A 27906-nucleotide genomic window follows, 5' to 3' on the forward strand; every position below is an offset into this window, starting at 1 on the left:
CTCTCTGGTACTTGTACCTCACACACTACTCCCACTTGTGGGGGTCCCCACTCTGGTGGTTCTAGACAATTATTGCTTTTCTTGACCACAGATGCTTTATTTTCACCTAGGGTAAGTTCTCAGGCAGGTAGGGGTGTCCTATGCCATGGTTGGCTGGAAGTGTCTGACATTTCACACTTGGAGAAACTGAGGCCCATAGTTGATCAGATTTCCTAATGGTATACTATAGTGATGAAGTGGCAGAGCTGAGGCACCCCCTCCTCCTCCCCCCAGTGAACTCTGTCCTTCTGTGGCTGGGTTGGTGGCAAATGAGTCATTTCTAGGCTGCCCAGGGGTCCCTCTGAGCATGCTATGTTCACATCCCCTCCAAACTGCCTTCACTGTAACAATGCACCCTCCTCCCGTCAGCCACTGCTCTGCAATTAACAGTCACACAGCCAGCTCCTACTACATCCGACCCTTTAGCATAGACTTAAACCCTCACCCCTGCATGAAACTGCTCTCTGGCTTCCTGTGGCTAGAACTCCATAGTTTCAACAGTTAGCGAACTCTAACCTTCAGGCCCAGGTTCTGCACCTCGCGCGGCTCCTCAGCAATTTTACTTAACCTTCCCCTCAACCCTCAAGTTCAGGCCAGTGTTTAGTCCCCTGTTGTAGTCTATCTTCGTGGTCATACACTTATAAGCCAGGCTCACCCTCTAACCTTCGAAGTCTCTTATACCACCTCACCTCTTGGCGTTCTTTTAGTGTTCCAATCAGTAGACCAAGGCCCAATCCCAACGCGAGTTGAGTCTCCATGTTACCACATTTCTCTCAGGGTGGGGAGAAAGGGGCGCCACTGTGAAAACTAGCATGTTCTTCTGTCCCCACCAAAAGGGGCACCCTTAATTGGAAAGAAAGTCGATGGCCGCCCGTACAGAACGATTAGTGCTAACATCTACAGCAGTGACCTTAATCTCGGTGTCACCAAACTGCATGGCAGCACGGATCTCACGGCGGTTGGGGGACGTGCCTGTGTTTTCCGGGCAGCCTTCAGGTTCAAGCTCCAGGCTGAGTGCGCCACACTTGCGCACGCCAGGGTCAGTGATGAAGCGTGCGTCCTCCGCAGCGCAGCAGTACAGATTGATGAGCACACGCCGCTGGCCGGGGCGCGCAGGGCAGTAGCTGCGCCTCACCTCCTCTCCCAGGGCCACCGACTGCTCTGCTGCGACGAAGCGCTCAAAGACATCAGTGCACCAGCGGCGCCCATCCCGAACCAGCAGTTTCTCAGGTGGGTGGTGACCAGGCACAAAACGGTTGAGCACGCCCACGCCGTAAGTGAGAGGGGAGCGGCGCACCCGCACCACACCGGGCGCCTGGCCAAAGAGCACTGCTCCCTTGAGGATGGTGAGACCCACGTCGTGCGGGACCACAACGCGCAGGCCACGGGTGCCCAGTGCTGTCTGTACCGCATGCTGCAGCACAGCCGACTCTGCAAAGCCGCCCACCAGGAATAGCAACTTCACGCCCTGTACCTCAGGCCTAGCCAGCAACGTCTCTGCAGGGCAGGGACAGGGACAGGGTTCAGGAAGAGAGAGAAGGAGAGAGTCACTAAGACTATTTCATGGTAAGTGGCTCTTCTGCACCCCCACCAGTACTTTTTTTTTTTTTTTTTTTGAGGGGGGTTTGGTTTTTCGAGACAGGGTTTCTCTATGCAGATAGAACCCTGACTGCCCTGGAACAAACCGTAACTGTAGATCAGACTAGCCTTAAACTCACAGAGATCCGCCCATCTCCGCTTCCCAAGTGCTGGAATTAAAGGAATGTGCCACTATGCCCGGCCCCACCGGTACTCTGACAGCATTAAATGGAAAATAGCACTTCCACTGAAGGTTCCTGGCGTTCTTCACTGGTCCTGCCGGCCCCAAACACCCCACTCCTTTGCTACCATCCCATGAAGAATAGAGAATCAGGATCGCATTTACACCGCTCAGGACAGCCTGTCTACTCTACACACCATCAGCTCATTCAGTCCACTTACAAAATGGGGAGACAGAAGCACCAGGCCTTCTTTAACCTGGCAGGACTATAAACAATCCTTAATCACCGTGAGTTGTTTGCTCCAGGTAATACAGATGATTCTAGGTTTTACCCCAAAGCATGTGTGGTTACAGACATAGAGGAGAGGAATTATTTCTGAACCTGAATTTGATGATGAATGGGGCATCCAGGCACTCACCTATGTGTTGGATGATCCCACTGACTGTGGGCTGGAACAGCTCATTCATAGCCTCACAGGACATCCGGAGCATCCCCTGTGAGGACCACTTCACAAAGTTCACACTGTGGGTGGTGAAGGGGACACACAAATCCACGGGTCAGCTCGGCTGTTTGCTGCAGCTTCTAGTCAGGGGTCCTCACGTTGTGTACGAAGGGTGGACACCTGCCCTTATCCCCAACCCCACTCTGCTGTCTGCTCGGCCCATTCAGGAGATCACCAACGACTGACCCTTACTCCAGTATAGCGGAGCCAAGAACACTGAGTAACAGGGTGGGTCAGGGAGAAGATAAAATCTGCAACCTCTGTCCCTTATGACACTCTTAACTCTTAATTGGACTGCCAATTCCTGACTCCTGGTGGACCTGCCTCACCACCCAGTACTCAAGGTCCCGGCACCTGTCACTGGCACGGTGTAAATGTGAAACTGTCCAGGCCTCCCTCTCTAGTCCCTGGGGCACACGACTCTCTCTTGCAAAGGCAGGCCACACTAGCCGCCGGAGTCCTGACCCTGGGCGCACCTGCTCCTGCGCAGGGCTGTCTCCACGTTGTGGCCTCGTTGTTTGCGGTAGAAGTCAATGAAAGAGAAGGGAAGCGAAATGTTGAGTGCTCCCGCACGGTGTGGGCCTGCAGTGCGCTTGCGGGCCTCGAAGGCAATGGTTAGATCCACCCAGGCTGCTGGCCGTTGCCTTTTGAATTTGGCGATGAAGTCCTCTCCGAATATGCGGCAGAGCAGCTGCTCAAAGGCCAGGTCCACCCCTACTGCGCCATAAGGGCCGCCTACAGCAGGGTAGGAGACAGAGCGGGTGTTATTGCCAGATCGGCCACCAGGGGACGATGGAAGGCCCCGTGAGAGCTTGGTGACAAGGCTCCTCGTGGGTATACTCGCCAGAAGCCTTGTAGAGCTCCTTGAGAGTGCCATGAGGCTGCTCCAGCTGGTGTACGGTCAGGTCCACAGTACCACCTCCACAGTCTGCCACCATGTAGCGGTCTCCTGCACGGGCCAATACAGGTAACATGAAAGGCCTGTCTCTCACCTTCCGTCTTGCATCGCCCACCTCACCTCCAGCCCTGCTCCAGGTACCAAACCTTGGTTTATGGAAGGGGGGGGGGCAGAGATGAAGGGCTTCATTTCAGGCTACCAAATAAGGATGCTACGTGTGGAAGAGGGATGATTTGAGGCTTGAACATGGAACAGAATTTCCTGGCGGAATGAGTTGGGATGTGACTGTAAGCAGGATGGGGTATAGGTGACTGCAGGAGGATGTAGGCTTTACAGATGGAGCCCTCCCCCATTCCTACAGATTCTCTGTGAGCTGAGATGTTCCTTCATGCCCTGTCACCTCCTCACCTTCTTGCATCTCTGCCCACAGTTCTCCTACACCAGACTCCACCAGGAACGTTCGGCTGTGGCGGGACCTCCGCAGCTGCTCCCGGGCTGGAGTGGAAAGTTAAGGTTAGGAGCTACCGCTCTCAACCCTTCTCTTTACCAAGGCTGTCCAGAGCCCTGTGGCAACAGGGATTCTAATCCCAGGCTCTAGAAGCAGCTAAAAGCATTTCTGGATACAAAACTTGTTCTTGCACCAGAGTGAGCAGGTCCTGGCTCAATCAGGCCCAAGAGGCCTTGAAGGATTTAGGTGGGAGGTGTTTCCAAGTGTCCCAGGGAAGCTCAGGACTTTGGGACCTCTCCCTGCCGGGGTGAGCACACTAAGGAGGATATCCAAAACTGACTACAGTTGTCCTTGGGCTCAGTGCCTGGGTCTGGCTGCAAGAGCTTTGGTTGCTAAGGGGCAGGGTTGATGTGGGATAACAGTTGATAGATTGGCCATTTAAGGAAAAGCCTCTGAAGAGGAGGCTGGGGCCCAGCTTGCTCCCTTGTTAGTGTCCATTGAGCACCTGCCCTGAGGCAGTCTGTGTCTCCCTGACCCTCAGACTCTGCTTCCCTGGTCAAGATGAGATTGTCTTCAACCTGGGGTCCTAGAGCCAGGGCTGTGTCCCCCTCACAGTGAACTCCACCAGGGATCTTGGGTTCCCTCAGGATGGTGACTTCCCCTTTTCCATCCTAGACAAAGCTAACCTTCCAAGGGCACTCCATCAAACCCTGTATCAGGCAGCAACCCTGGGGCAGCTTACCGTGTCGAAAGCTGGAGTCAATGGACCTGCGCTCACCCAGGCGCCCACCGCCTACAGTCCGGCTACTCAGGTCCATGAGCTGGTGCAGGCGAAGTTTTCGGCAGTAGACAGAGGCAGCCTCAGGCTCCAGAGCAATGAGGAGTTTCTCTGCATTCTCTCGAGACACCAGGCCAGCCTGGGGATATAGTGGTGGCCCGCACCAGGCAGCACCATAGGCCGTCACGTAAGATGGCACTCTGGGGCCTGGGTATTCCCAACTCTTCTCCCATCACACCATCCAGGCCAGGCCTGTCGGGCCCCTTCATGCTACACACAGTTGAAGCTGCCTCACAGCCACCTTGAGGTCAGGCTAGGGAGGGCCGGGGCCAAGGAGCCAAAGGCTTACGGAGCAGAAAGAAATGGCATGACTGCAGCAAGTTTTCCATCCCCAGGGAATGCCGTGCTGGCTGTGGTGTTGTGTGTGTGTGTGGGGGGGGAGGGGGGATTCCAGCACAGTGGGGCAGGGGGAGGTGCGGTGGACTGGAGGGGGTGGTAGGGGCTAAGTGCTGGCTGTGGTGTTGCTGGGGGATTCCAGCACAGTGGGGGGTGAGTGCCGTGCACTGGAGGGGATGGTAGGGGCAATGCCCGGCTCACCAGGCTGGTGTCAGATATTGGCCATAGGTTGCCTCACTCCCAGGAGAACTTTGTTCCCAAAGAATCTGCTATAGCAGGAAGGAAATAGTGAAATTCCAGGCATCATGACAGGCCAGTGGGGGTACAGGAGAAACATTCAAGATCTGTCATTTCCTGCAGCAGGACAAAGGCTCTCTCCAGGGAGTTTAGAGTTCATGGGATTCCATGCATTCTGACCAAGTTAAGAGGGAGACAGGTAGGAATAGAGGCTTCCTGCCCTGGGCCAGCCCTTTCTGAGCTGGCATCTGGGAGCAATGTGGGAGAAAGCAGGGCAGGACAGGCATGTTTGTTCTGTCTGGGGACATCTGATTCCCGCAGAGTGGCTCACTGTGCTCAGTCAACCCCCATAGGGACAAGCATAGGCACCCATAGTCCTGTCATCTGACCCACAGGTAGAGGTATCTTCAAGGGGACAGAAGGCAGGCTTGAGATACCTTTTGGATGTCCTAGGGTCTGTTCCTCAAGGCCCCAGGGGCAGAGCCAAGCAACCCATCTTGCTCTGTGAGGCCTCTCTGTCCCCATTGGAGAGGGTAGTGTCTGAACCCCTCATTCTCTGTGGTAGGAAGACATCACACTTGGGCCAGAATCACCTCCCTTTGTAGCTAAATAGTCCTTTTCCTTTGGGAAGACCCTACAATGCCTGGGGCAGGAATGGGGGTGTACAAAAGTACTGCGGAGGGCCAGAGTGGCTCCCCTGGTGCCTGCCTGCTGCTCCTGCTGTACAGCTCCTGCTTTAGACTTTGGTCCCACCCCACACGGACAAGCACCCCTTCTATCCCACCAGCAAGCAACAGCAGGCAGCGATGGACCGTTGCTTCACTGTGACCAATCCAGTGCCACAAGCCTCCCTCTGGGGCTTCCTGTAGAATGGGGTTGAAGCTAGACTCCGGCAAGACACCATCCTTCCTTGTGCATCACTCTCCGGTCCTGATTCCTCCACCCCCTTGGTCCTAAGAGCCTGTCTTCAACAGACTATATACACAACACTCCCTGTCTTGGGCTCTGTTCCTCAGGGACTTAACAGGACTCTGTGATGGTCCATGCCTCTGCCCAGTTGCCCTTGTTCCTGAGGGCTCACTCCCTTTCCTAGGGACAACACTTTCCCATAACGATTTTGTGGTCCTCGGGGTTGAAGGAGGGATGAGGTGTGGGCTACCTCAGTTCCACCTGCACATCCTCACCAGGTAGGCAGCCTCCCTCATGAACTGCTTAGCTGGCTGTTTCCAGATGGCAGGCACTGTCAGCACCCAGCGCACAGTGTCCTTCTCGAGCATGCAGGGGCTCTGCTCTCTCAACTCCTGCAGTGGAGGGGGGGGGACAGTGAGGCGAGAGCTGGCCTGAAGCATTTTCAGACCCCTCCGGGAGCTCAGCTTGGGAAGATCTGTTGCTGGAGTGAGAAGGTTTGATCTTCACCTGGCTGGTCCAAGGGCAGACTCTGACAGGACAGGGAACTGGAGATGGCCCATGATTTGGCAGTGACCACCCGTCATCTGGACTCAGGGTGGGATTAGGGGAGGGGAAGGGAACAGAAGGGATAGGGTGTCCCCGCCCCTGTCCGTGGGGTTGGGAAGAGCAGCACACCTGAAGAGCGTGCTCCTTGAAGAAGCGGAGGGCATGGGCGAACACCTCCAGGGCCAGCATCTTCTTCCCATTCACGGCCTCTAGCTCTGTCTTCAAGGTAAGATCCTGGCAGAGACACAGGGCCGCTCTGCAGGAGGCCATAGCTCTGCCCTGTTTCCTGAGGAGTTCCTCGGTATAACCACCCATCTCCCGTTGCTTCTCTTTCTCTTCTATTCGTCTCACATCAGCTTTGCCCCAGCTCCGCCATTCTCTAGTTCTGCCCCCCCAATCCTCTTGCCCACCCTTCGGCCCCTAGTCAGGCCACTCCTCTGGTCTCTTGGCTGTGCCCTGCTCTCACTAACACCTCCTAGGCAGGAGCCTGGCTGCATTGGCTCACAGTTGCACTGTGGATCTTCATCTTAAACTTCTCAAAGTAGAGCCAGTCCCGAGCCTCCTCCGGGTCTAGGTCGTGGTAGTAGTCACGGGCAGTGTAACCAAAACTGTGAAAGACACCCTCTGGGGTCAGCAGCAGACAAGTCGGGGTCTTCTGGTGGGCCACGCCTGGGTCTCCCCCCTCCCATTTCCTGCGAAGACAAAGGCAGTCAGGGGAGCCAGAGGCAACATTCCTACAGTTGGGTGCTGGCTCAGGGGCCTGCCATGTGACCCTGAGCAGGACACAGCTTCCCTGAGCTTCCACCTCCGCCATCTGTAAATGAAAATAATGGAGCTGGGAGTGGTGACTGCAATCCCAGCAGTCAGGAGGCTGAGGTGGGATGATGGCCAGCCTGATCTACGGAGTGAGGCCATCTCGCAAACACCGCCCTCACCCTCACCCCCCAGGATAATAATAGTGCATATCTCTTAGGGGTTCATGAAAACGAAGTGGTGCCAATTTACATCCCTCTATAAATGCTCCCCTGGGGATCCTCTCTATCCAGAGGCCCTGAGAGACCTCTGGGTAGGGTGTCCCATTTAACCTCGCCTCTGTATTATTGTGAGCAGCAGTAAGCTATTATTCCATGGCCTGTGTCTGACCTTCTGATGTTTCCCTGGGACCCTAGCAGAAGTGTTTCTGGCCAAGTCACTGAACTTCTCAAGGTTGTTTTCCAAGGCCAAATTACTTCAAGGTCTTTTCTGATTCCTTCCTTTGTTTCCTCCTTCCCTCTCTCCTTATCTTCCTCTCTTCCTTTTTGTTATTTTTAGAGCTTAGGCTGGGTATGGTGGCATCTATAACCTCCTCACTAACCCTGTCACTGGGTGGATGGGGTGGGGAGTAGGGATGAGTGCATCTCCAGAGCTCCATGGTCAGCTAGGCTAGCCAATCCCTGTGCTCTGGGTCCAGTGAGAGGTCCTGTAGGGAGTGATAGAGGCCTTAATATGCATTCACTATGCACAAAAACACACGTGCATGCATGCATGCACTCGCATTTAAAAACATTAAAACATACATCCCCTAAATAAAGCCCTGGTTTGGGGATCTAACCCAAGGACACTTGTGGGCTTGTGGCCCTGGGGCTGATGTTCAGCACTGCAAATAAATACATGGATAAACAAATAAATAAATGAAGCCCAGCATTCCTGTAGTGGGTAGGAGGACTCCAAATAAGGCTGAAGCTTGGACCTGAAGTCCATTCTCCAACCTCCCGTCCCAGCGAGGAGTCCTAGAGATGCAAGGGGCTCGGATAAGACCCGGCCCCGTGATTATTTCTAAGGCTAGGTCTTTACCAGAGTTTGAGGTACCTCCCCAGCCTAGTCTCCCAGTCCAGCTGCCCTCACCTCATCATGTGGATGGCCTCAGGGTCACTGGAAAAGCTGAAGGCATAGCCACTGGATGTGGTCCCGAAGTCGATGGCTACGACCACAGAGAAGGAGGCCTGCTGTGGAGCTCGGGACTCCGGCTTCTGCAAGTTCAAGACCTAACGTCAGCCAACAACTAAGAGGATCTCGTCCCATTCACTGCCTGTGGCCCAAAGTGGCTTTGTCCCAGTTCCATTGGCCCACCTTCCTAGTTTTATAGCCTCCCCTCCAGGGTGGGACCATGCCCCCTGCTTGGGCAGTCTAACACCTCTTAGGTAGCCATGGCACTTTGGGGGCTGAAATGACTGTTATCTAGCTTCCTGTTCACCTGCCTGCTTCCCAGACTCCCTCAGCCCAGCGCCATCTCACGTCATTTTCACAGCCTGCTACCAGCCTTGCCCCAGCTGGGAGCAATCTGGCTTTTCTCGGCTGTTTTCTAATACGTGGATGTGCACACTTTATCTCTTGCTTTTGCAATACGATCCAGACTCTGGTTTTTAAGAGAGGAGGGACCCCAGTCCATGTACAGAATTGCCCCTACTTCTCCCAAGCAGGATGACCAGGACAAAGCCATAGAGAGTAGGTAACCCAGGAAAGCCGCGGGGTCAGAGGCTTTGCCTTGGAAACTTCAACTGTGCAGTTTCTAGATATTTTAAAACAATATACTTCTTCCTGAGGTGGAGCTTAGAGTGTGTTAGGGCTCTGGTCGGCAGGAAGAGTGCTCTGAGAGCCTGGAAAAGTCACATGCCTGCCTAAACAGGTCAGCCACAGTGTCTTCTGGGAGTCATCCTTCTATAGAGAGAGGTAGGTAGAGTTACCTGGCGCTTATGTTTTCAGTAGAGTTGTTGTGGCCCACAGTCCAAGGCCACGGGGTCACGTGACTAGTGTGCCAGGCCTGGTGGCATGCCTCTGTACCTTTCTTCAGTCCAGTCCCTGCCCCAGGGACCTCCCTCCTTCACACCACCCAGGCCACCTACCACCCAAATTCCCCACCAGGGCTTGCTTACTGGGGACTGTGAAGGGGTGAGGGGGGCAATGCCACAGCTCTCCTGGGTCCTCGGGGAGCCGGGTGGGCTGGGTACTGGGGATCTCTCTGGGCTAGAGCCTGTAGAGGAGAAAGACCAAGTCACCTTGAAACGATCTGGGAAGTGGGATCTTACCTCGCACAAGGGCTCTATCTGTTCTCGCTGAGCCTGGCTGAGGCAAAGGGTCATTTGTGGGGAAGGGAGACAGGAGGGAGTAGGAAGGACATGCCTGTTGCAGGGTTAGGGGTCTAAGCACCTGCCTGGACCAATCAGATTCGCCTGTCTCCCTGGGTGGTGTCATGTGTGTATCATCTAGGCACAGTTTCCCAAGTCCCCTTTAAGCACACACGGGAGGACAGAAGGAGACACAGAAAGATTTTGTAGTAGTAGAAAGGCAGTCTAGAGATGGGTAGGCAGGAGCTATGGGCAGATCGGCTCCTGTGGCAGGGCCGGAGGGGCCTTCAGATGTAAGTGACTGTGAGGTGGGACATACGGCCTAGAGGCAGGCTGCTCCTCTGCTATTAAAGTTGGCCACATGGTTCTAATCAGGACTTGAGGGAGTTTCCTGTTCCCAGTGGGCACATAGGACCAGAAGGGGAAGGCGGCACCTACCCCCAGCCCAGCTCTGTGTCTGGGGACGCCCTCAGCACACATGCAGACACTCAAGTTAGCATTGGGGGGCAGAAGGGCCAGGCCTGGACTGGACTTTAGGGTCTTAGAAACAGGGCAACCTCCAGGAGGGCCCCAGGTATGGCTTGAATTAGACACCTGTGGGACAGGAAGGCCAGCCTGGCCGGACACTCAAAGGTGGCAAGGAGGTGACTATCCTCATCACACTGTTTGCTAAGGGTGATGTCAGCAGGTCTGAATGGCTGTACTCTGGGCCAGGGCTGGCTGTGCTCCCTCAGCTTGTCTGTGACCCTTGACAGTGGCCCCAGGATAACCCAGGTATTACGTGAGGGTCTGTAAGAAGGGCCTGGGCATAGTTGAAGTGTGCCTGGGTAACAGAAGTATAGGGTTGGGGTAGCTAAAGTTCAAGATCCCCTTCCCTGGGCATCCAGCATGGCCCAGGCCCTGCTATCAGCTCTAATGTGAAAGGCAGTTGCTGTGCCTGAGCCTGGGAAGGGAGGCAGGAAGGAAGGGCCCAGCCCACCAGGTCTTTGTGAATGGACTTCCTGAGGAGTGTCCCTCCTGCCTGCTGGCCTCCCACCCTGCAGAGAGCACAGAGCCTACACTCAGAGGAAAGCAGATGTGCTGACTTCAGTACACACAGGCCTACCCGCAGACCACTCCAACCCAAGGTCCTCCGCACAGGGATCCATCCGCACCTCACAAAGGGTGCACATGTGCGTAGGTGCACAAAGCACACGCAAGTCCTTTGCACACAGACAAACATATGCGCACACACAGGGGTCTCTGAACAGATACTTCCTGTATACAGACCATCCCTGCGCACACATGCACAGGTGTGCACACTGTACACACACACACACACACACACACACACACACACAGTGTAGAATTTACAGAATGGTTCTCAAGAACTTGCGCTGAGAGGCAATTGTGGGCAGTGGCTAGCAGTCTCATGCCAAGGCAAGGGCAAGTGGGGTGGTGGGCAGGGAGGGCAGTAGGGGTCTTACTGATATACAGCCCTTGCAGGCCCATTTCCGGAACAGTCAGCATCCTTGCAATCTCTGGAGCTGAAAACAAGAACAGACAAGCAAAAAATGAGACTTACTTGTTCTTCGCTCTTTCCCTGAATGCTACCTGTGCTATTTTTTTACTCTGAGCCAGAGACACTTAGTGCTAATCCCTGACATCATAGTATTTCACTTACAAACTCCTCAGTGTGTCTCTGGGAGATAAAGATGTCACACTTTGAAAACCAGCATCACAAATTCTGTTAGCATGTCTGACCAGACCCTTCATCTCATCTAGAGTTTAGTCTCCATAGGCCTGGCTTGCTCAGAAATGCCCTTTGCTCTGTAGGAACCATGACCCTCCTACGTATTTTCTGGTGCTTGTTTTGTGCCAGGTGCTGCTTATGAGATTGCTTTGCCTGTATGTATGCCCGTATAATGTGTGTATCTAGTGTCTAGGGAGGGTGATGGATCGCTTGGATCTGGAGTTACAGATAGCTGTGAGCCGCTAAGTGGGTGCTGGGAGCGCAGGTCCTCTGGAGGAGCAGCCAGGGCCCCTCACAGCTGATCCTTAACCTTTCCCCTCGAGACTGTTTCACTTGAGACCTTATTTTATGTAAGAAATTTCCATGCGCTGGGCGGTGGTGGCACACGCCTTTAATCCCAGCACTCGGGAAGCAGAGGCAGGTGGATCTCGGTGAGTTCGAGGCCAGCCTGGTCTACAAGAGCTAGTTCCAGAATAGGCTCCAAAGATCCAGAGAAACCCTGTCTCAAAAAACAACAACAACAAAAAAAACCCCCAAAAAAGAAAGAAAAGAAATTTCCTTGCAATCCAGGGTATATAATTACATAAAATAGGAATATAAATAAAATTTTTATTTATAATAAGTCATATAGAACTTTATTTTGAAAACAATTCTTTGATATATACTCCCACTTACTAAAGATAGAAGAAATTTGAATAGTAATGAGATAGATGTGCTTACTTCTGCTTTACATAAAAAATGAAGTCTTGTGGTGACTCATGTCTCTACTTTCAGCACTGGGGAGGGGAGACAGCAGGATTAGGAATTCAAGGTCAACCTTGGCTACATCATCAAGTGGAAGGGTAGTTTGGGATACTCGTGACCCTGCTTCAAGAAAACCAAAAAATAAATAAATATTGGCTGAATATTTGATGTTACAGAATGTGAAGCATCGTCAACATATGCCAGAATTGACAGATATTTTGATTTTATAATGGTCGAGCTGAGGATGCTGCTTCACATAAGCACACAGTACAAAATGACAGAGGCAAGTCTAGGGCCTCTGAAATTTCAGAAATTTCAGGAAATTCTGTTTTAATCTCAAGTCAATATTCATTGATTATTCAAACAGCAGTCTTTAAAATCAAACACCCTCATGGCTGAAGAGATGACCTGGTGATTAAAAGCTCTCTTCCAGAGGAGCAGGGTTCAATTCCCAGCACCACATGGCAGTTCACAGCCATCTGGAACTCCATTTCCAAGGGATTCAATGATCTATTCTAGCCTTTGGAGGCACCAGGCATGAAAATGATACACAGACATACATGCAGGTAAAACATTCATACACAAAATAAATAAAAAATTAAAATTCATAAAAATCAAACATTCTTGTTTGTTTGGTTGGTTGTTTTTTCAAGATAGGGTTTCTCTGTGTAACCACCCTGGTGTTCTTGGAACTAGCTCTATAGACCAGGCTTGGCCTTGAACACACAGACAGAGGCCTGTCTCTGCCTCTGTAGTGCTGGGAGTAAAGGTATGTGCCACCATATCTGATTAAAATTCAAACATTCTTAAAAACAAAAGCAACAAAAACCCCACTAAAAAACTTTCTAGCATAATACAATCCAATGATTTTATATGCCGAGGAATGCTGGGAATGGTATAAGTCCGTGTTTTCTGTAATTAAACCAGTATGTTTCCATAAGGAGTCATATAAGAGTTACATAGTTTGGCATGCACAGTAAAACAGGCAATTCCTAACACAGAATAGTCTCAAATCTGAACTGAGGTGTTTCGGTCAGCTTCTGTAGCTATTTCGTGGTCGACCGGCGTGCACAGTGCAAAGCAAGCATGTTGTGTGAGCTCAGAACCAAGGTTGTTGTGGGCCACACAGTGCAACATGGACTAGCACTGCCAGAAACAGATTTATTCACATTTTGATTCTGATGTAATTTTTGGTCATTGAACATTCAGCAAACTTATTGTTGCCAAATTTTCATCTTACCTGTTTAGTCAGGTGTCCTCGTAATGGGATCACTAGTCGTGGTTTAGGAAATAGTGATCCGCACCTTTTCTGGGGATTTGAGTGATTGTGACCCAGTAATTATGAAAGTAGCCTTGCGAATGCCAAGCATATTAAGGACGTGAAGATGATGTCGGTGTGGGAGAGAAGAGCTGGGCCGGACCCTCCTTTAGACTCCGTTTTATGTGAAGGGCAACGGAAAACCTCACAAGTTTGGAAGCTGCAGGGGGAGGGTGTGGCGCATCACCACATCTGCACTCTGATGCTGCTGTGCATGAGAGAGGGAACAGTCAGAAAGCAACATGGAAGCGGGAAGTCAGCTGGGCAGCTCTAGGCGTCCAGGCTACAGATGGCGGTGAGCTGTGCACCTCAGACACAGTGGGGCCATTTCGGAGGCAGCAGCGTGAATCCGCAGAGCTGATCAGACCTGTTAAGTGGGCCTCGGGAGGAAACTTCTGACTTAAGCTGGGGGATGGAAGGAAGACAGCGGGCAGGGCAGGCTGACAGCCGGGACGGGCAGAGTGCGGATGCAGTTTCATACTCAGGTCACAAAACAGAGCTAGTGATCAGACAAGTAGTCTGGAGTAGGAGAAGCCCCTGAGCAGGAAGTATACTATACATGAGAAATTCATTGTCCACGGGAGTCTAGGCAGAAGTAGAAAGGGACGGGAGGGAGGGAGAAGGACATTTAAAGGCCAGGCAGGTGGAAGCAGGCTGACCAAGGACCCTCCTGGGGTTCCAGGACACCCCCAGCAAGTGAGGAGGGTGAAGCTAGGTGGTTTTGAGACGTCCTTGAAGAAAGGGACTGGAGAGATGGCTCAACAGTTAAGAACATTGTTATTCCTGCGAGGACCTGGGTTCTGTTCCCAACACCTACCCAGTGGCTGTGGCTCACAACCATCTTCAACTCCAGTTCCAGAGGATCCAAGCCCTCTTCAGACCTCTGTGGGCCTTAGGCGCACATGTGGTGCGCAGACAGGCATGCAGGTAAAACACATATACAAATACAATTTAAAAAGAATTTTAAAGAAGTCCTTAAGATAGCAAATACTTGTTCCATTGGCCCAAGGCGGATAAACCCAGGTAAAGCTGAGCAAAAGAAGCTTGGCTGAGAAGGGTAGAGACAAGTGCCTGGAGGGAGGCAAGGAAGGTTATGTGTTCATGTGTTTTCATTTTTAAACAAGTTCTAAATTTCTAATTATTATTTGACAAGTGGGGAGAAGTTGAATACGGAGGCACACGCATCAGTGGCGCACGTGTGGCTGTCAGAGGACAACTTCTGGGAGTCGCTTCTCCCCTTCCACATTTATGTGGGTCCTAGGAGTCCCCAAGTCAACAGGTTTGCACGGCATGCACCTTTACCGACGAGCCAGCTTGCGGCTCCACGTTATTTACTGTTCCAAGGATATTTATTGCCTGTTAAAACCAAGGTTATTTATATTTTTGATCCTAACATGGGAAGTATTTGAGCTTGACTCTGTGAGGTTCTGGGGTCCAAGATCTAAGTAAATGCCTCCAACTCGTTGATAGTTTTGTTACTTAACGTGTTGCCTCGGTAGAGCAGTCCCGGCATAACTACACCCCAAGAAGCATTCCACCTTGACCTGCTCAGAACTTTTCTCCTCGTCTCTTTCTTTTTCTTTGTCTTTTCTGAGACAAGGTTTCTCTATGTAGACCTGGCTGTCCTGGAACTCTCTCTGTAGGTCACGATCAGGTTCGTCTCAGATTTAGAGATCCTCTCACCTCTGCCTCCCAAGTTCTGGGATTAAAGGTGTGTGCCACTACCACCCGGCCAGAGCTTGTATTTTATGAGATTCCCAAGGTAATTCAGATTCTCCTTACAGATTAAGTGATATTCAAGTGTTTTCGCTGCTCCATGGTCTATAAAGCATGGGTGCTACTGCTCTTACCTATGAGCCTGGCTGCCCCTTTAAACAAAGGTGGAGGCTGCCCCTCTCTGTAGCCTGACCAGGAAGTTTTGCTAACAGAACACAAGCAGACACAGATCCGGGCAGCGGCACGCCCATACACAAGGATACTCCCTTGCTCACCACCATCCGAACATACCCAGCATCAGGGAAAGATAGCCAGGCTCTTGGACATCCAGGGTTCCCCCGTGTGGCCAGCATCATGGAGATTTCTAGACACATAGGGTCTTGCTTCCACAACACTGGAGAGACACAGTTGGCTGTAGCAGGTATCAGAATTGGGAAAGGATGAGGGCTGGCTGAAACTAGGGATAACGTTGAAAAAGGGCAAAGCAAATAGAGAGAACCACTAAGAACCCTGGGAATCAGGATAGAAGCCTAGCTCAGAGAAAAAGGGGTAAACTCTACAGAGCGGACACTGTCTCTTAACTCTACGTCCATGCACATAGCGATGTTAGCCTGAAAACAGCCGTGCCTAGGAGTATTTACACTGCAGAAATGGGCAAAAACTACAAATCAGGCTTTTCTCTTTCTTAGAGAACTGGCTGTACCTACTGGCATGCCACTGTATCGAAGCCCACTACAATACATAGTGAGCATTTCTCTGCCATAGGCTTGAGTTAGTGCTAGAACCACTTGGATGGATGAATGAATGAATGGATGGATGGATGGATTTTCTGGGCCAAGCTTGTTGGATGGCAGAAAATAACCTTGAACTTCCAAGAGAAAAAGACTTGAGTTGTCGCTCTAAGGCTTAGTCCCATGCCACAAGCAGATGCTTCTACCTCCCCCTAGGCCCACTATGGTACTGTAGAAGAGGGTGTCACCTCTCTGTACCTCAGTGAAATGGGTGATCCTGGGCTTGTGAGGACCAAGTCCGGTTGTGGAAAGTGCTGGGAAAAGCAGGGAGCTGGGTGTGTGTGGACAGGGCTCTTTGCTTCTCCACGTGGGTTTGACTTCAGTCCTGGGTCTTACTGAGAATGTCATTGTACCTATCCTGAGTTCTTTCTGAAGGTGATAGGAACTGAAACAAGCCATGATGACGGAGTCTCCACAGACTCCTAAGAGATGGAGCAAAGGGGTCAGCAGCTGTGCAGGGACATACAGGTGGCCGATGTGTCTTCCAGACCTTCCCACCATGCTGTGCATGTGTACCTAAAGAACATTTGAGGAGAATGCTGACTAAGGAGTTTGGGATAAGTCAGTTCCCAACAGCTAGGGCCCGGCAGAGTGCAGAGATGGAGACAGATGGATGCAGACCCCCATCCCAGGGACTTCCAGTTACGGGGTGGTAATGTCTGAATTTCCGTCTGGAAACTGCATGCCAAATCCAGGCCCTAAAGCAATCGCTACACTATCTGTAGACAGCCCCTTAACCCTACCTGTGGCTGACTCCTGGCTCTCAGCCTCATGGCTCACACTCTTCAAGCTCATCCTGGCTGATAGTCCCGATTGTTGTCTAATAGGTATGATCTGTCAGTCACGGGGGACCAGGACAGGGTGTGCCGAGTGGAAACTCAGAGAATTCCCCAGATCTCACAATGACCTCGATTTTTTTTTTTTTTTTTTGTCTGATGGACACAATTCTCTTCTTGGGTGGGGGTGGTTAGGTGGGGAGCCATGAGCTTCAACAGGACTGTCAGCAGGCTGGGGCTACAGACATTTCTTCCAAACTTTTCTGGGCCACTCAACCGGGGCCCATGGTCTGGTCAGAAACGGCACCCAAAGGGCTGCCCCACCCTATACTGGTGAGATGACTTCAAGGAGAGGGGACCAGGAAAAGGCTGTGGAATAAGGAGGCGGCTTTCTCCTGGAATGGCTAGGGGTGATGGCCATGGCCACTGACGTCCTGGTCTCTGCCCCAGCTTTGCTTTCCACAGATGTGCCACCCCTTTAGGTACTCATCATGGGAATAATTAATTTACAATCTCTGTCCCACCGAAACCTAAAACCGTACCCTGCCCACTGTCTCCGGTGAAGTTTTTCACTTTCCCTGGCTCCATCTGCTCACAGCAGCCTGAGTTCCTGCCTTCCCCTTTCTCCACGGGTCAGACTTACTCCATAGCTAGCTAGCTCCTCCAACCTCGGAGAAGCCCGGACCCCACCCAATTGGATCACCACCCGTGCCTCTTTGAGAGCAGCCTAAGGTCTCTGGCATACAGACACCCTGGCCACCCAGATGCTCTCCCACAAGTTTGGATCTCAATGACTGGAGCCTCGTGAGGCACTTCTTGACACACAGATATTCAACCCCCATCTCAACTCTAACCCAGGAAGCAGGTCCCCACAACTGGCTAAGTGAGCAGGCCCCCGTTCACAGTGGCTCTCCTCCAGCCCCCAGCCCGCCTCCCCATGCACCAGGTCGTTCCAAACCAAGCAAGTCTCTGGTGGGGTCCTACAGCCACAGGTAGGAACCGAAGCTCAGTTGCCTCCCCAAGCCTGGGCCAGCGGGCCCGCCTCCTCAAGGAGCTTGCAGATTTGCTTCCACCTAGCCCGTGACTTCGTGGGTTTACAGTCCCAGACAGCAGCCTCTGCACCTCCCTGGGAAGCCCAGAGGCCCTTCCCCGGCTCACCTCCGCCTTGCGGACAGCTCCACCAGGTCTGGCCGCCTGGATACTAACTCAAAGCCCGCGGCAGTCTACTGTGGCCCTCGACGTGCGCCAGGCCCGTCCCTGCACCCTCCCCCAGGCCGGATGGCCGCGCTCACCGCCCAGATGTGTGAGCCAGGGCGGGGCCTGCCTGCGCGGAGCTCAGCCGAGGGGCCCAGCCCCGGCCCGCGTCCCCGGCCCCTCCCAGCTTCTCGCAGCACCACGGGCGCCTCCCCTGCTCGGAGGGCAGCCCAGGGGGTGGAATGGGAGAAGGCAGAGTGGGAGGAGCAGGGTGGGAAGAGAATTCCAGACCCTCCTAGGCCTTCTGCTGCTCCCACTTCATCAGCTGCCCACCCTGGGATTGGGCATTGGCATCTGCTGCCCAGAGTCTAGACCCCACGGAGGGCGGCCCTATTCCAGATCTTTAAAGTCGCCACTTTTCCTAGCGGGTGTCCCCAATGGTCATGTGGAACTGAGGGTGAAGGCAGAACCTAGGTCCTCAGACTGGGACCTCAGATTTGACCAGAGACCACCAATTCTGCCTCCGTGGTGAGGAGGTCTTTATCTGAGGTCAGGAGTAGAGGTGTGTGCATGTGTGTGGTGTGTGTGTGTGTGGTGTGTATGGTGTATATGTGTGTGTAGGGTTGTGTAGTGTGTGTTTGTGTGTGGTATGTGTGTGGTGTGTATATGTGTGTAGGGTGTGTGTAGTGTGTATGTGTGTGTAGTGTGTGTATGTGTGCCAGCAAAGTGTCCGCCCAGTCAGCAGTTTTCCCTGCTCTCAGAGGATGCATCTTGTGTCTGTTAGGGTATGTGTGACAAGATTCTTGTTTTTATCTCACCCTCCATTTTCCCCAGCTACGCTGTCACTTAGGATCACAGCTGCAGTCAGTCCCCCCGCCCCCTCCCACCCCATCACTCCCCCTGAAGTGATGAGGGCACCTTCTTCTTACATCTCCACCTCTGCTTTGGGTCCTGATTCAGTCCTCATCTGTCACAGTCCCCACCCTTGTACAACTCCAGTCTACCCAGGGGACAGCAAATGCTCCACATTAGAAGTTTGATTCAGTCACCATAGAAAGTTGGTCTTGTGGGCAGGGACAATGGACCTGCTGAGTGCCCACCCTTCACCTGCTGAGTGTCCACCCTTCTTTCTCCCCCTGCTCTTCTCTAGTGGGCCCACCCACTCACCTCAGAGGTTCCTAGCTTCTCTGGTGGGTCTCTGAGTGTGTCTTCTTGTCAAGCCTTCCTGTAGGTTTCCCTCGGGCCCTTCTCTGGGAGACCCTCTCCTCCAGTCCTACCATCTCGTGTGTATCCAGTGGGCTGTCAATCATGGGAATCCTGCCCACCATACTATCAATCTAGCACTCACCATGACTCTGCCCGAACCAAAGGAGATCCCAGGATTCAAAGCATGCCCTGCCCTTGGCTAAAGTCCCTAACTGTCCTTCCCAGGCCCAGCTCCTAACACCTCTCATGCCCTTCAAGCACAGACCCTTTGAGCTCCCAATGTTTGCTCCACCTGGGCCAGTCCTAATTACGACCTCCTTATCATTATTTCTTCCTTCTCCAGGCATTTAGGAGAAACCAGGCCCTTGTACTTTACTGTGGGTGCTGCATCTACTCAGAAAGCTTCCAGCCCCAGGGACCACCACATAGGTCTTTAAGAAGAATCTTTGTGTTTGGAAGGCAGAGCAGAGCTCCCTGCTCCTGGTACCCATGACATGACAGCAGCAGGCAGCTTTAGGGCAAAAGGCAGTTAATATTTAATACATGCGGTTCTCCGATCTAAGCCCATGGATGCTAAGGGTCAGCGGAGAGAACTTTATAGCCGTGCTTCAACCTTCTACTCAAGCCTGGCTTGCTGGCTCTGTTCCAAAGACTGGAGGGTGAGTGCACATGTATGTATACACACATTCATGCACACACGCACACATGCACGCATGCACACACGCGTGCACACACACATTCGTGAAAGGGAAGGGTTGGCTTCTTTCACCTGTGAAGCCTGTCCTCTGGACTTCAAAATGTCCTGTGCCCAGCTAGAAACCTTACTTGGGTGCTCTGGTTGCCACCCCCGCCCCCTATATGTGGCAATAAAGCCTTTTCATTTCAAGGTATAGGAAAGAAAACCACAGCTGAGAAACTGTAAGGCAGCTCCTGCAGGCTGCCTCCCTCTGAGCCTCACTCTTGCCACAGGATGGGGGCTAGTGACTGGGCCATATCCCAGTTCAAATGCCAGGCTGCCCAGATGGTAACCCATTCCTCCTGCTATCAGATCCTGGATCCTGGCAGCAAGCAGCTGCTGGGACAGAGATTCAACAATGTTCCCCTTTACCAGATTCCTGAGATGTGAGCTTCCTTCCAGGAATTCCTCTGCCTGCTGGGCGGCCCAGATGGACTTCCTCTCTGTGGCCTGTGGTCTCAGGTCTCCAGCAGGATCACTTTGCTCACTGGAATTGGGAGTGCTTGAGACCCAGCCGCTGCTAGTCACGTAGGAGCCTGTGGATCAGGAGCCTAGGCTAACTGTGGAGACTCTGTTGTTAGCTGGTACCTCCTTCTTCATAAACAGAAAAGCAGGGTTCCACTTTCCAGCTGCACTCCCTCGTCTCTGTCCCAGATGGCAGCCGGCTCACAGAGATTGACCTCACTTCCAGAACTTTCACTGGAGCCTCCCACTCCCAGCCCTTCCCTATCAGGGCTCCCACACAGGCGACAGAAGCCTGGAGGAGGAGGAGGTTTTGGAACCCTGAAGGATGACTGAGAACGGACCCCACAGAGGAGCAGGAGCGACCTCAGGTAGAGGCGGCAGTGCACAGAGGGTATGAAGAACAGAAGCAGCATGAATCAACATACCTGGCAGTCAGTAACACCACCAGTGTGGCTACTTTGCCATCCCACTCTGCAGGCGTTATGGTCTTCGTCCAGGACTCCAGACCCCCAGACCCCACTTATTTTGCTTTGGTATCTTTGGTCTGGAATTTGCTCTTCCTTCCTTCCTTCCTTCCTCCCTCCCTTCCTTCCTTCCTTCCTTCCTTCCTTCCTTCCTTCCTTCCTTCCTTCCTTCCTCCTTTCCTTCCTTCCTCCCTCCCTCCTTCTCTCCCTCCATCTCTCCTTCCTTCCTTCCTTCCTTCCTTCCTTCCTTCCTTCCTTCCTCCTTTCCTTCCTTCCTTCCTTCCTTCCTTCCTCCTTTCCTTCCTTCCTTCCTCCCTCCTCTCCCTCCATCTCTCCTTCCTTTCTTCCTTCCTTCCTTCCTTCCTCCTTCTCTCCCTCCCTCCCTCTCTCCCTCCATCTCTCCTTCCTTCCTTCCTCCCTCCCTTCTCCCTCCCTCCCTCCCTCCCTCCCTTCCTTCCTTCCTTCCTCCCTCCCTCCCTCCTTCTCTCCCTCCCTCCCTCTCTCCCTCCATCTCTCGTTCCTTCCTTCCTCCCTCCCTCCCTCCCTCCCTCCCTCCCTCCCTTCCTTCCTTCCACTGAGACATTTTATTTATCCATGTGTTTTGCATCCCTGGAAAAGGAACTCCAGGGGTTTTCCTGCTTGTGTTTTTATCTTGCTTCTTCACGGTCCATCAGACCAGCTGAGGTGGTCAGTACAATGAAACCAAACAGGGTGGGAGCAGATCATTCTGCCATTTTCCTAGGTCTTTCAGCTGCACATGCAATCTAGGGCTGATCTTGCTATGCTTGTTTAACCTGCCCATGAGGGTCACAAAGATTTCCCCGGTTCTGGTATTGTCTTCGTTAGGGTTTTTATTGTAGTGAAGAGACACTATGACCACAGCAACTCTTTATTTTTTTTTCTTTACAGCAGAATTAACAAGGCAGTGACTAATGAAGTCACTAAATTTAATTATATATTCTTCAATCATTTGATAAGTATGTCAAATTGAACAAATTGAATAGTATTTTCAGCCACTTAGATAGAGTTAACTTCTACAATAGAATTTTACTAATTATTGAATTTTATAAGAAGAGGTTTAAATAGAAAAAAAACACTATAAAATAAATTGGAGAACAGTACACTCACATATTCACAAAGTCTCTACTGTCTGTCTTCTCTACTGCCCTTTGCTCTTTGTTCCTGTCCTGTCCTAGAGTGCAGACCACCGCTGTTTAGGAGTTACTGAGGTCTAAAGTACCTCTGCCCTTTCTCAGCTAATCCTAGAAACTAAGTGTGACTTGTATTTTAGAGATGATAAATGTGGCCAAGCAGCCATTTTGCCAAGGTTACACACTGCAGTTATTAAAACTTGAGCTAGGATCTTATAGCAGCCTACCCAATCTGCTCATGTTCTCTGTTGCTTCGTGGTTGGGGGCCACCATCCGGGCAGGACTGGCATGGGGCACTTTCTTGACTAAGGCTCTTTAGATTTGAAACTATTCAGTGGCAAGGCCAGCATTCTCTCTGGTCCATAGGCACTTAGGTTCCTTCCCTACAGCTCTGCAAGCCTCCACCTCCTGTTCCCAAGGGATTAGAGTTGTTTCCTTGGCCTTCCTGGGCCTTGATACCAATCAAACCCATCTTGAACATTAAAGTAGTACATAGGGAGCTGAGTGCTTGCTTAACTGTGTAAGTGCTGCTCAATTTAACAAAATTATCAAGGAAATTTCTAATATATATTTTCACACTGGGAATTGTAGGAGCCAATATATTTCATAATTACAGCTATATATCTAAGTTTATATATATAAATATATTATATATAATATATTATATATAATTATATATTATATATATATAATCAGAGTTCATATTTTCTCTTCAGAACAACAGCAGTATTAGGGTTAATTCAGCCAAATTGTCCCTTATACCCTAGTTAATAATAACTCTGGATGTTCAACAGTCGTTCACATAGACACCATAAAACTCAAAACTGAGATATCCACCCTATAGAAAGAGACCAGGCTTTACTAAAAGTATGTTTTATTTACAGTCTAACCCAGCACAATCTATATTTGTTACACTCCTAAGGTACCCAACTCTCAACAGGGGACCGTTCATTATGAGTCATACACTGTGAACATTTTTTGAATTTTAAAATTTTCATTTTAATCAATGAAAATAACTAAAAGGACATTCAGATCGCTGAACATTAGAATTATCACTGTTAAACATAACCTAAATAACTGCTTTTGAACAGCGAATATATAACTAGTTAAACAAACTTTTAAGGAGCTAGCCCCCCTAATAATCTAAATCTAAAAAGAGGGCAGGTGATGTAGCTCAATTGGTAGTGTTTACCTAGCATGCAGAAGGCGGTGCTTAAAGTATTCCGCTGCTATCCAAACACAAAGTACCAAAGTTCAAATTCCTAAAAATAAATACATGGTCAGGCCTGTCACAGCAATATCCCACTCCTGTTACCAACTTTCGTCCTATTTTGTGGTTTTCTGTTGCTGTGAAGAGGCACCATGACCACAACAACTCTTAAAGAAAGCATTTCATTGGTGTGGCACCCTTACAGTTTCAGAGGTCCAGTCTCTTACTATCATGATAGGGAGCATGGCAGCATACAGGCAGACATGGTGCTAGAGCTGAGACTGCTATATCTTACAGGCAACAGGAAGCCAACTGACTTATGGGCGGTATCCTGAGCATAGGAAATCTCAAAGCCTGCTCCTACAGTGATACGTTTCCTCTAACAAGGCCATACCCACTCCACCAAAGCCACACCCCCTAATAGTGTCGCTCCCTATGAGATTATGGGAGCCAATTACATTCAAACTACCACAATTATCATTGGTGATCTTAAATTTGCCATTGTAGCTATGCTTCATCATCTATCTCAGTTCGGAGCCAATGACTTTGGAGCATGGTCTGATAAGGTGTTGGCATCTCCTCTCAGTACTGCTAACGCTCTTGAGAGCACTGGTCAGGACACTCATGGGTACCATAGTGATGGTATGGAGAGATGGCAGAAAGAGCTATTTGAGGTTTTTGCTTTTTAATCCTGACCCCTGGGTGGTTGCTTAATTACACAGTTCATTCACTCATCCTGGGGAAGAGCATGCCTTGTTAGCGCCTGCCCCACAGAACCATCCCCAGGACTGAGGGTGCAAAAAGGAGCAAGATGAAGGGAAAAGGAAATGTTAGGAAAGATAACATTTCTACTTCAGTCTGGTTAAGTATGAGACCTGTTGCCTTAGCTCCTATTTTCTTTTTCTTTTTTATTTATTTATTATGTATACAGTGTTCTGCCTGTATGTATCCCCGAAGGTCAGAAGAGGGCACCAGATCTCGTTATAGATGGTTGTGAGCCACCATGTGGTTGCTGGGAACTCAGGACCTCTGGAAGAACAATTTGAGCTCCTCACCTCTGAGCCATCTCTCTAGCCCCACTCCTATTTTCTTAATGTCAGAACTTTTCCTTTCTGCCATGCAAAGACCATTCCACATAAACAGTGTATTTTTTTGAGGGTGGGGGTTCACTCCTGCAATCTGAGCTCTTGGGAGGTGGAGGCCAGGCTGGTCTACATAGTAATATTGTCTCAAAAAAAAAAATGAAGGAGTTGGAGAAAGAGACTTTGTCTCTCAGCTTTCCTTGTTGGTAGTTGTGGCGTTGTGACCAAGGCTGGAGAGCGAGATTTAAATACGTGTTCACGTTAACATCAGGATCCTTCATTGAAACAAATGGAATCTTGGTGGGAGGATTGGAGCTTTACCCTCCCAGTTTGGACTGTGAGTATTGCACACGATAGCAGAGTAATGACTTGAAAGGAAAATGAGCCCTGGGTCACTATCTGTCTTAGTTTGGGTTTCTGTTGCTGTGAAGAGACACCATGGCCACAGCAACTCTTATAAGGAAAATCTTTAATTGAGGGGGCTCACTCACAGTTTCAGAGGTTAAGTCCATTATTATGATGGCGGGTCATGGCGGTGTGCAGGCAGACATTTTCCTGGAGAAGGAACTGAGAGTTCTACATCTTGCTCTTCAGGCAGCAGAAGGAGCTGTGTTCTACACTGGGTGTAGATTGAACATAGGAGACCTCAAAACTTGTCTCCACAGTGACTCACTTCCTCCAACAATGCCACACTTATTCCAACAAAGCCATCCCTCCTGATAATGCCACTGCCTATGGGGACCATTTTCTTTCAAATCACCACATTTCAACCCTGGCCCCCAAAGGCTTGTAGCCATATCATAAAACAAAATGCATTTATTCCAACTTCAAAAGTCCCCACAATCTAAAATAGTTTCAAATTTGTTTAAAAGTTCAAAGTCTCTTCTGAGACTCATGCAGTCTCTTAATTGTAATTCCCTGTAAAATCGAAATGAAAATGCAGATCACATACTTCCAACATACAATGGCACAGAACATACATTACCATGCTAAAAGGGTGAGAGGGAGCATAGCGAGAAAAGACTGAAAACCAGTTGGGCGAACTCTGAACTCTGCATGTCCATGTCTGATGTCCAACTGCTCTTCAGATCTCCAACTTCTTTCAGCTTTGTTGACTGCAACACACTTCTTTCTCTTGGTTTGGTTCCATGTTCCTAGTAGTATGGCCCATCAAGCCCACCTTGAATCATTCTACTGCTTTCCTAATCCAAAGTCCCCCAATCCACATTCCTCCTAACAAAAGTATGGGCAGGCTTATCATAGTAGTGCCCTAGTCCCTGGCCTTAACTTCTGTCTTAGATTCAGCTTCTTTGCTGTAAAGCGACACCGTGACCACAAAAACTCTGATAAAGGAAAACATTTAACTGGGGCAGACTTATAATTTAGAGGCTTAGTCCATCATCAGCATGGCGGGAAGTAGGCAGACATGGTGCTGGACAAGGAGTTGAGAGTTCTACATCTTGATCTGCCGGTAGCAGAAGAAGTCTGTGTACTAGGCCTACTTTGAGCACATGAAGCCTCAAAGCCTGCTCACACAGTGACACACTTATTCCAACAAGGCCACACCTTATAATAGCTCCGCTCCCTATGGGTCTATCATTTTTATTCAAATCACCCACACTATTCCTAAGTCAGCTTTAGGCTAAGTATTTCTAGATTTGAAAACAATGTTTACATTTATCTTTATTTATTTGCGTGGATACATGCACACATGCACCCAGGCGAGCACATGCACCCCTATGCCACAGCATGCATGCAGAAGGCAAAGGACAACTTGTAGGACTAGCTTCTCTCCTTTAATCATTTTATCTCAGCTCTGCAGGCGCAGCAGCAGATACCTTAGTCTGCTGAGCTATCTTGCTGGCCCCAGATACTCTCCCATGGAAGAGTATGTAGCCGAGGATAATCTTAACTCCAGGTCCTCTTGCCTTCATGTTCCAAGTGCTGGGATTGCATGCATGTGCCACCACTGAGCATGCTGCCATACTCCCTGCCATGATGGGAACGGACCGAACCTCTGAAACTATGAGCAAACTACCCCAATTAAATGTCTTATTTCCTTATAAGGGTTGCCATGGTCATGGTGTTTCTTCACAGCAATAAAAACCTTAACTAATACACCCATTAAAGGAAAAATCCACCAACAAGATATTAAACAGTCCTAATCACAGGCATACTCAAATTCATACAAGTACTACTAATCTAAAGCCACAGATTAAACCCAGTACAGTGATAGTTGGTGATTTAATACCCCATACTGACCAATAGGACAGCCAAACAAAAATCAAAGAGAATTATGAGTTAAATGACATAAATCCAATGGACCTAACAGACATCTACAGAAGATTCCACTCAAGTACTAACTAATGCACATTCTCTTTGTAAACCTGTCGATTTTTTTCTAAAACTGATCACATATTAGGGCATAAAGCAAGTCTCAAAATATACAGAAAAATCAATAAACTTAATGATGCACCTGAAGGCCTTGGAGAACCATGAACAAACCAATACCAAACTCCAAAACAATAGATGGGAAAAGACAATTAAAATCAGGACTGCCATTAATTAAATAGAAACAACAATGACAAAAAGAATCGATGAAAGGAGGAGCCCATTCTTTGAAAAGATAAGCGAGATTGGCAAGCTCTTAGCCAAATAAACCAAAATAAACAGAGACCTAAGTTAATGCAATTAGAAGTGAAAAGAGAGATATTACAACAGATACCAATGAAATTCAGAAGATTATTTGGATATATTTAATTGAAAAATCTAATAGAAACAGACAAATTCCTAAGAAGCATACAACACACTGCAATTATCCCAAGATGAAATTATCTAAGCAGACCCATACACAGACATGAGATCGAAGCAGGCATAAAAAGTCTCCCAACTAAAATGGACACAGGACCAGATGGAGTCACTGCAGAATTCTACCAGAACTTGAAAGCACCAACATCAATACTTTTTTTTTTTTAACATCGATACTTTTTAAATGGTTTTCTAAAATACAAAAAGAAGAAGGGCTTCAAAACTCTTTTCTTGAAGCCAGCATTACCTAAGCTAGATAAAGATACAGCAAAAGAAAGAAAATTAAATGTTGATTTCTCAGTGAAATACTGGCAAGTCAAAACCAAGATCATTCTTCATGACCAAGTTGGCTTCATTCTAGATGCAAGAATGATTCTAATAAATGTTACCCACCACACAACGAGTCTCAAAAATCACATGATCATCTTATATTTGAAATGTTGTTTGAAAATATCTGACATTCCCTTATGATAAAATCATGAACAGGCTAGAGATGTCGGGAACATAATAAAGACCACATACTTCAAACCTATAGTCAACATCTTGTTAAGTGAAGAAAACCTCAAAGTGTTCCCACTAAGATCAGATACAAAACAAGGGTGTCCACTCTGTCCACTCTTATTCAATGTAGTGCTTGAAGTCTTAGCTAGAGCAATATGGCAAGAGAAAAAAGTTTAAGAGCCACATGCAGGGGAAAGCTGTCAGAGGGTCCTCTTTTGCAGACACTACAATCCTACCCATATGAGATCCCAAAGAGCCCACCAAAAACTTTGGAGTGACTAGAATATAAATATTTTCAGCAAAGTGGCAGGATACAATTTATCTTTTTAAAATAGTATTTTATTAATTTTTTGATAGCTACATATAATTATTTTGGTCATATTCCACCCACATAC

General features: G+C 49.6%; 1 protein-coding gene and 1 pseudogene across 3 annotated transcripts; both read right to left on the reverse strand.

Annotated features, from left to right (window-relative positions):
• Nucleotides 1–69: 69 nt before the first annotated feature.
• Hspa12b (heat shock protein family A (Hsp70) member 12B) lies at nucleotides 70–20494 on the reverse strand. Of its 3 annotated transcripts, none has more exons than XM_087911190.1 (13): nucleotides 20203–20494; nucleotides 11084–11143; nucleotides 9426–9523; nucleotides 8398–8522; nucleotides 7019–7205; nucleotides 6643–6747; nucleotides 6243–6359; nucleotides 4390–4564; nucleotides 3608–3694; nucleotides 3146–3250; nucleotides 2778–3036; nucleotides 2218–2321; nucleotides 70–1536 (listed from the first exon to the last, which is right to left on the reverse strand). In XM_087911190.1, the coding sequence occupies exons 2-13, from the start codon at nucleotides 11124–11126 to the stop codon at nucleotides 884–886; spliced, it is 2058 nt and encodes a 685-aa protein (XP_087767316.1). In that variant the 5' UTR covers nucleotides 11127–11143; nucleotides 20203–20494; the 3' UTR covers nucleotides 70–883. The 3 variants fall into 3 exon arrangements, with proteins under 3 accessions (XP_087767316.1, XP_087767315.1, XP_087767317.1); XM_087911189.1 differs by lacking the exon at nucleotides 20203–20494 and adding an exon at nucleotides 17853–18006; XM_087911191.1 differs by lacking the exon at nucleotides 20203–20494 and adding an exon at nucleotides 12070–12125.
• Nucleotides 20495–21406: 912 nt separating this feature from the next.
• On the reverse strand, nucleotides 21407–23755 carry LOC146892547 (small ribosomal subunit protein uS8-like; annotated as a pseudogene).
• Between the last annotated feature and the right edge of the window lie 4151 nt (nucleotides 23756–27906).

The sequence above is a fragment of the Myodes glareolus genome, chromosome 10 (assembly GCF_982192425.1).
Source record: "Myodes glareolus chromosome 10, mMyoGla1.1, whole genome shotgun sequence".
NCBI lineage: Eukaryota > Metazoa > Chordata > Mammalia > Rodentia > Cricetidae > Myodes > Myodes glareolus.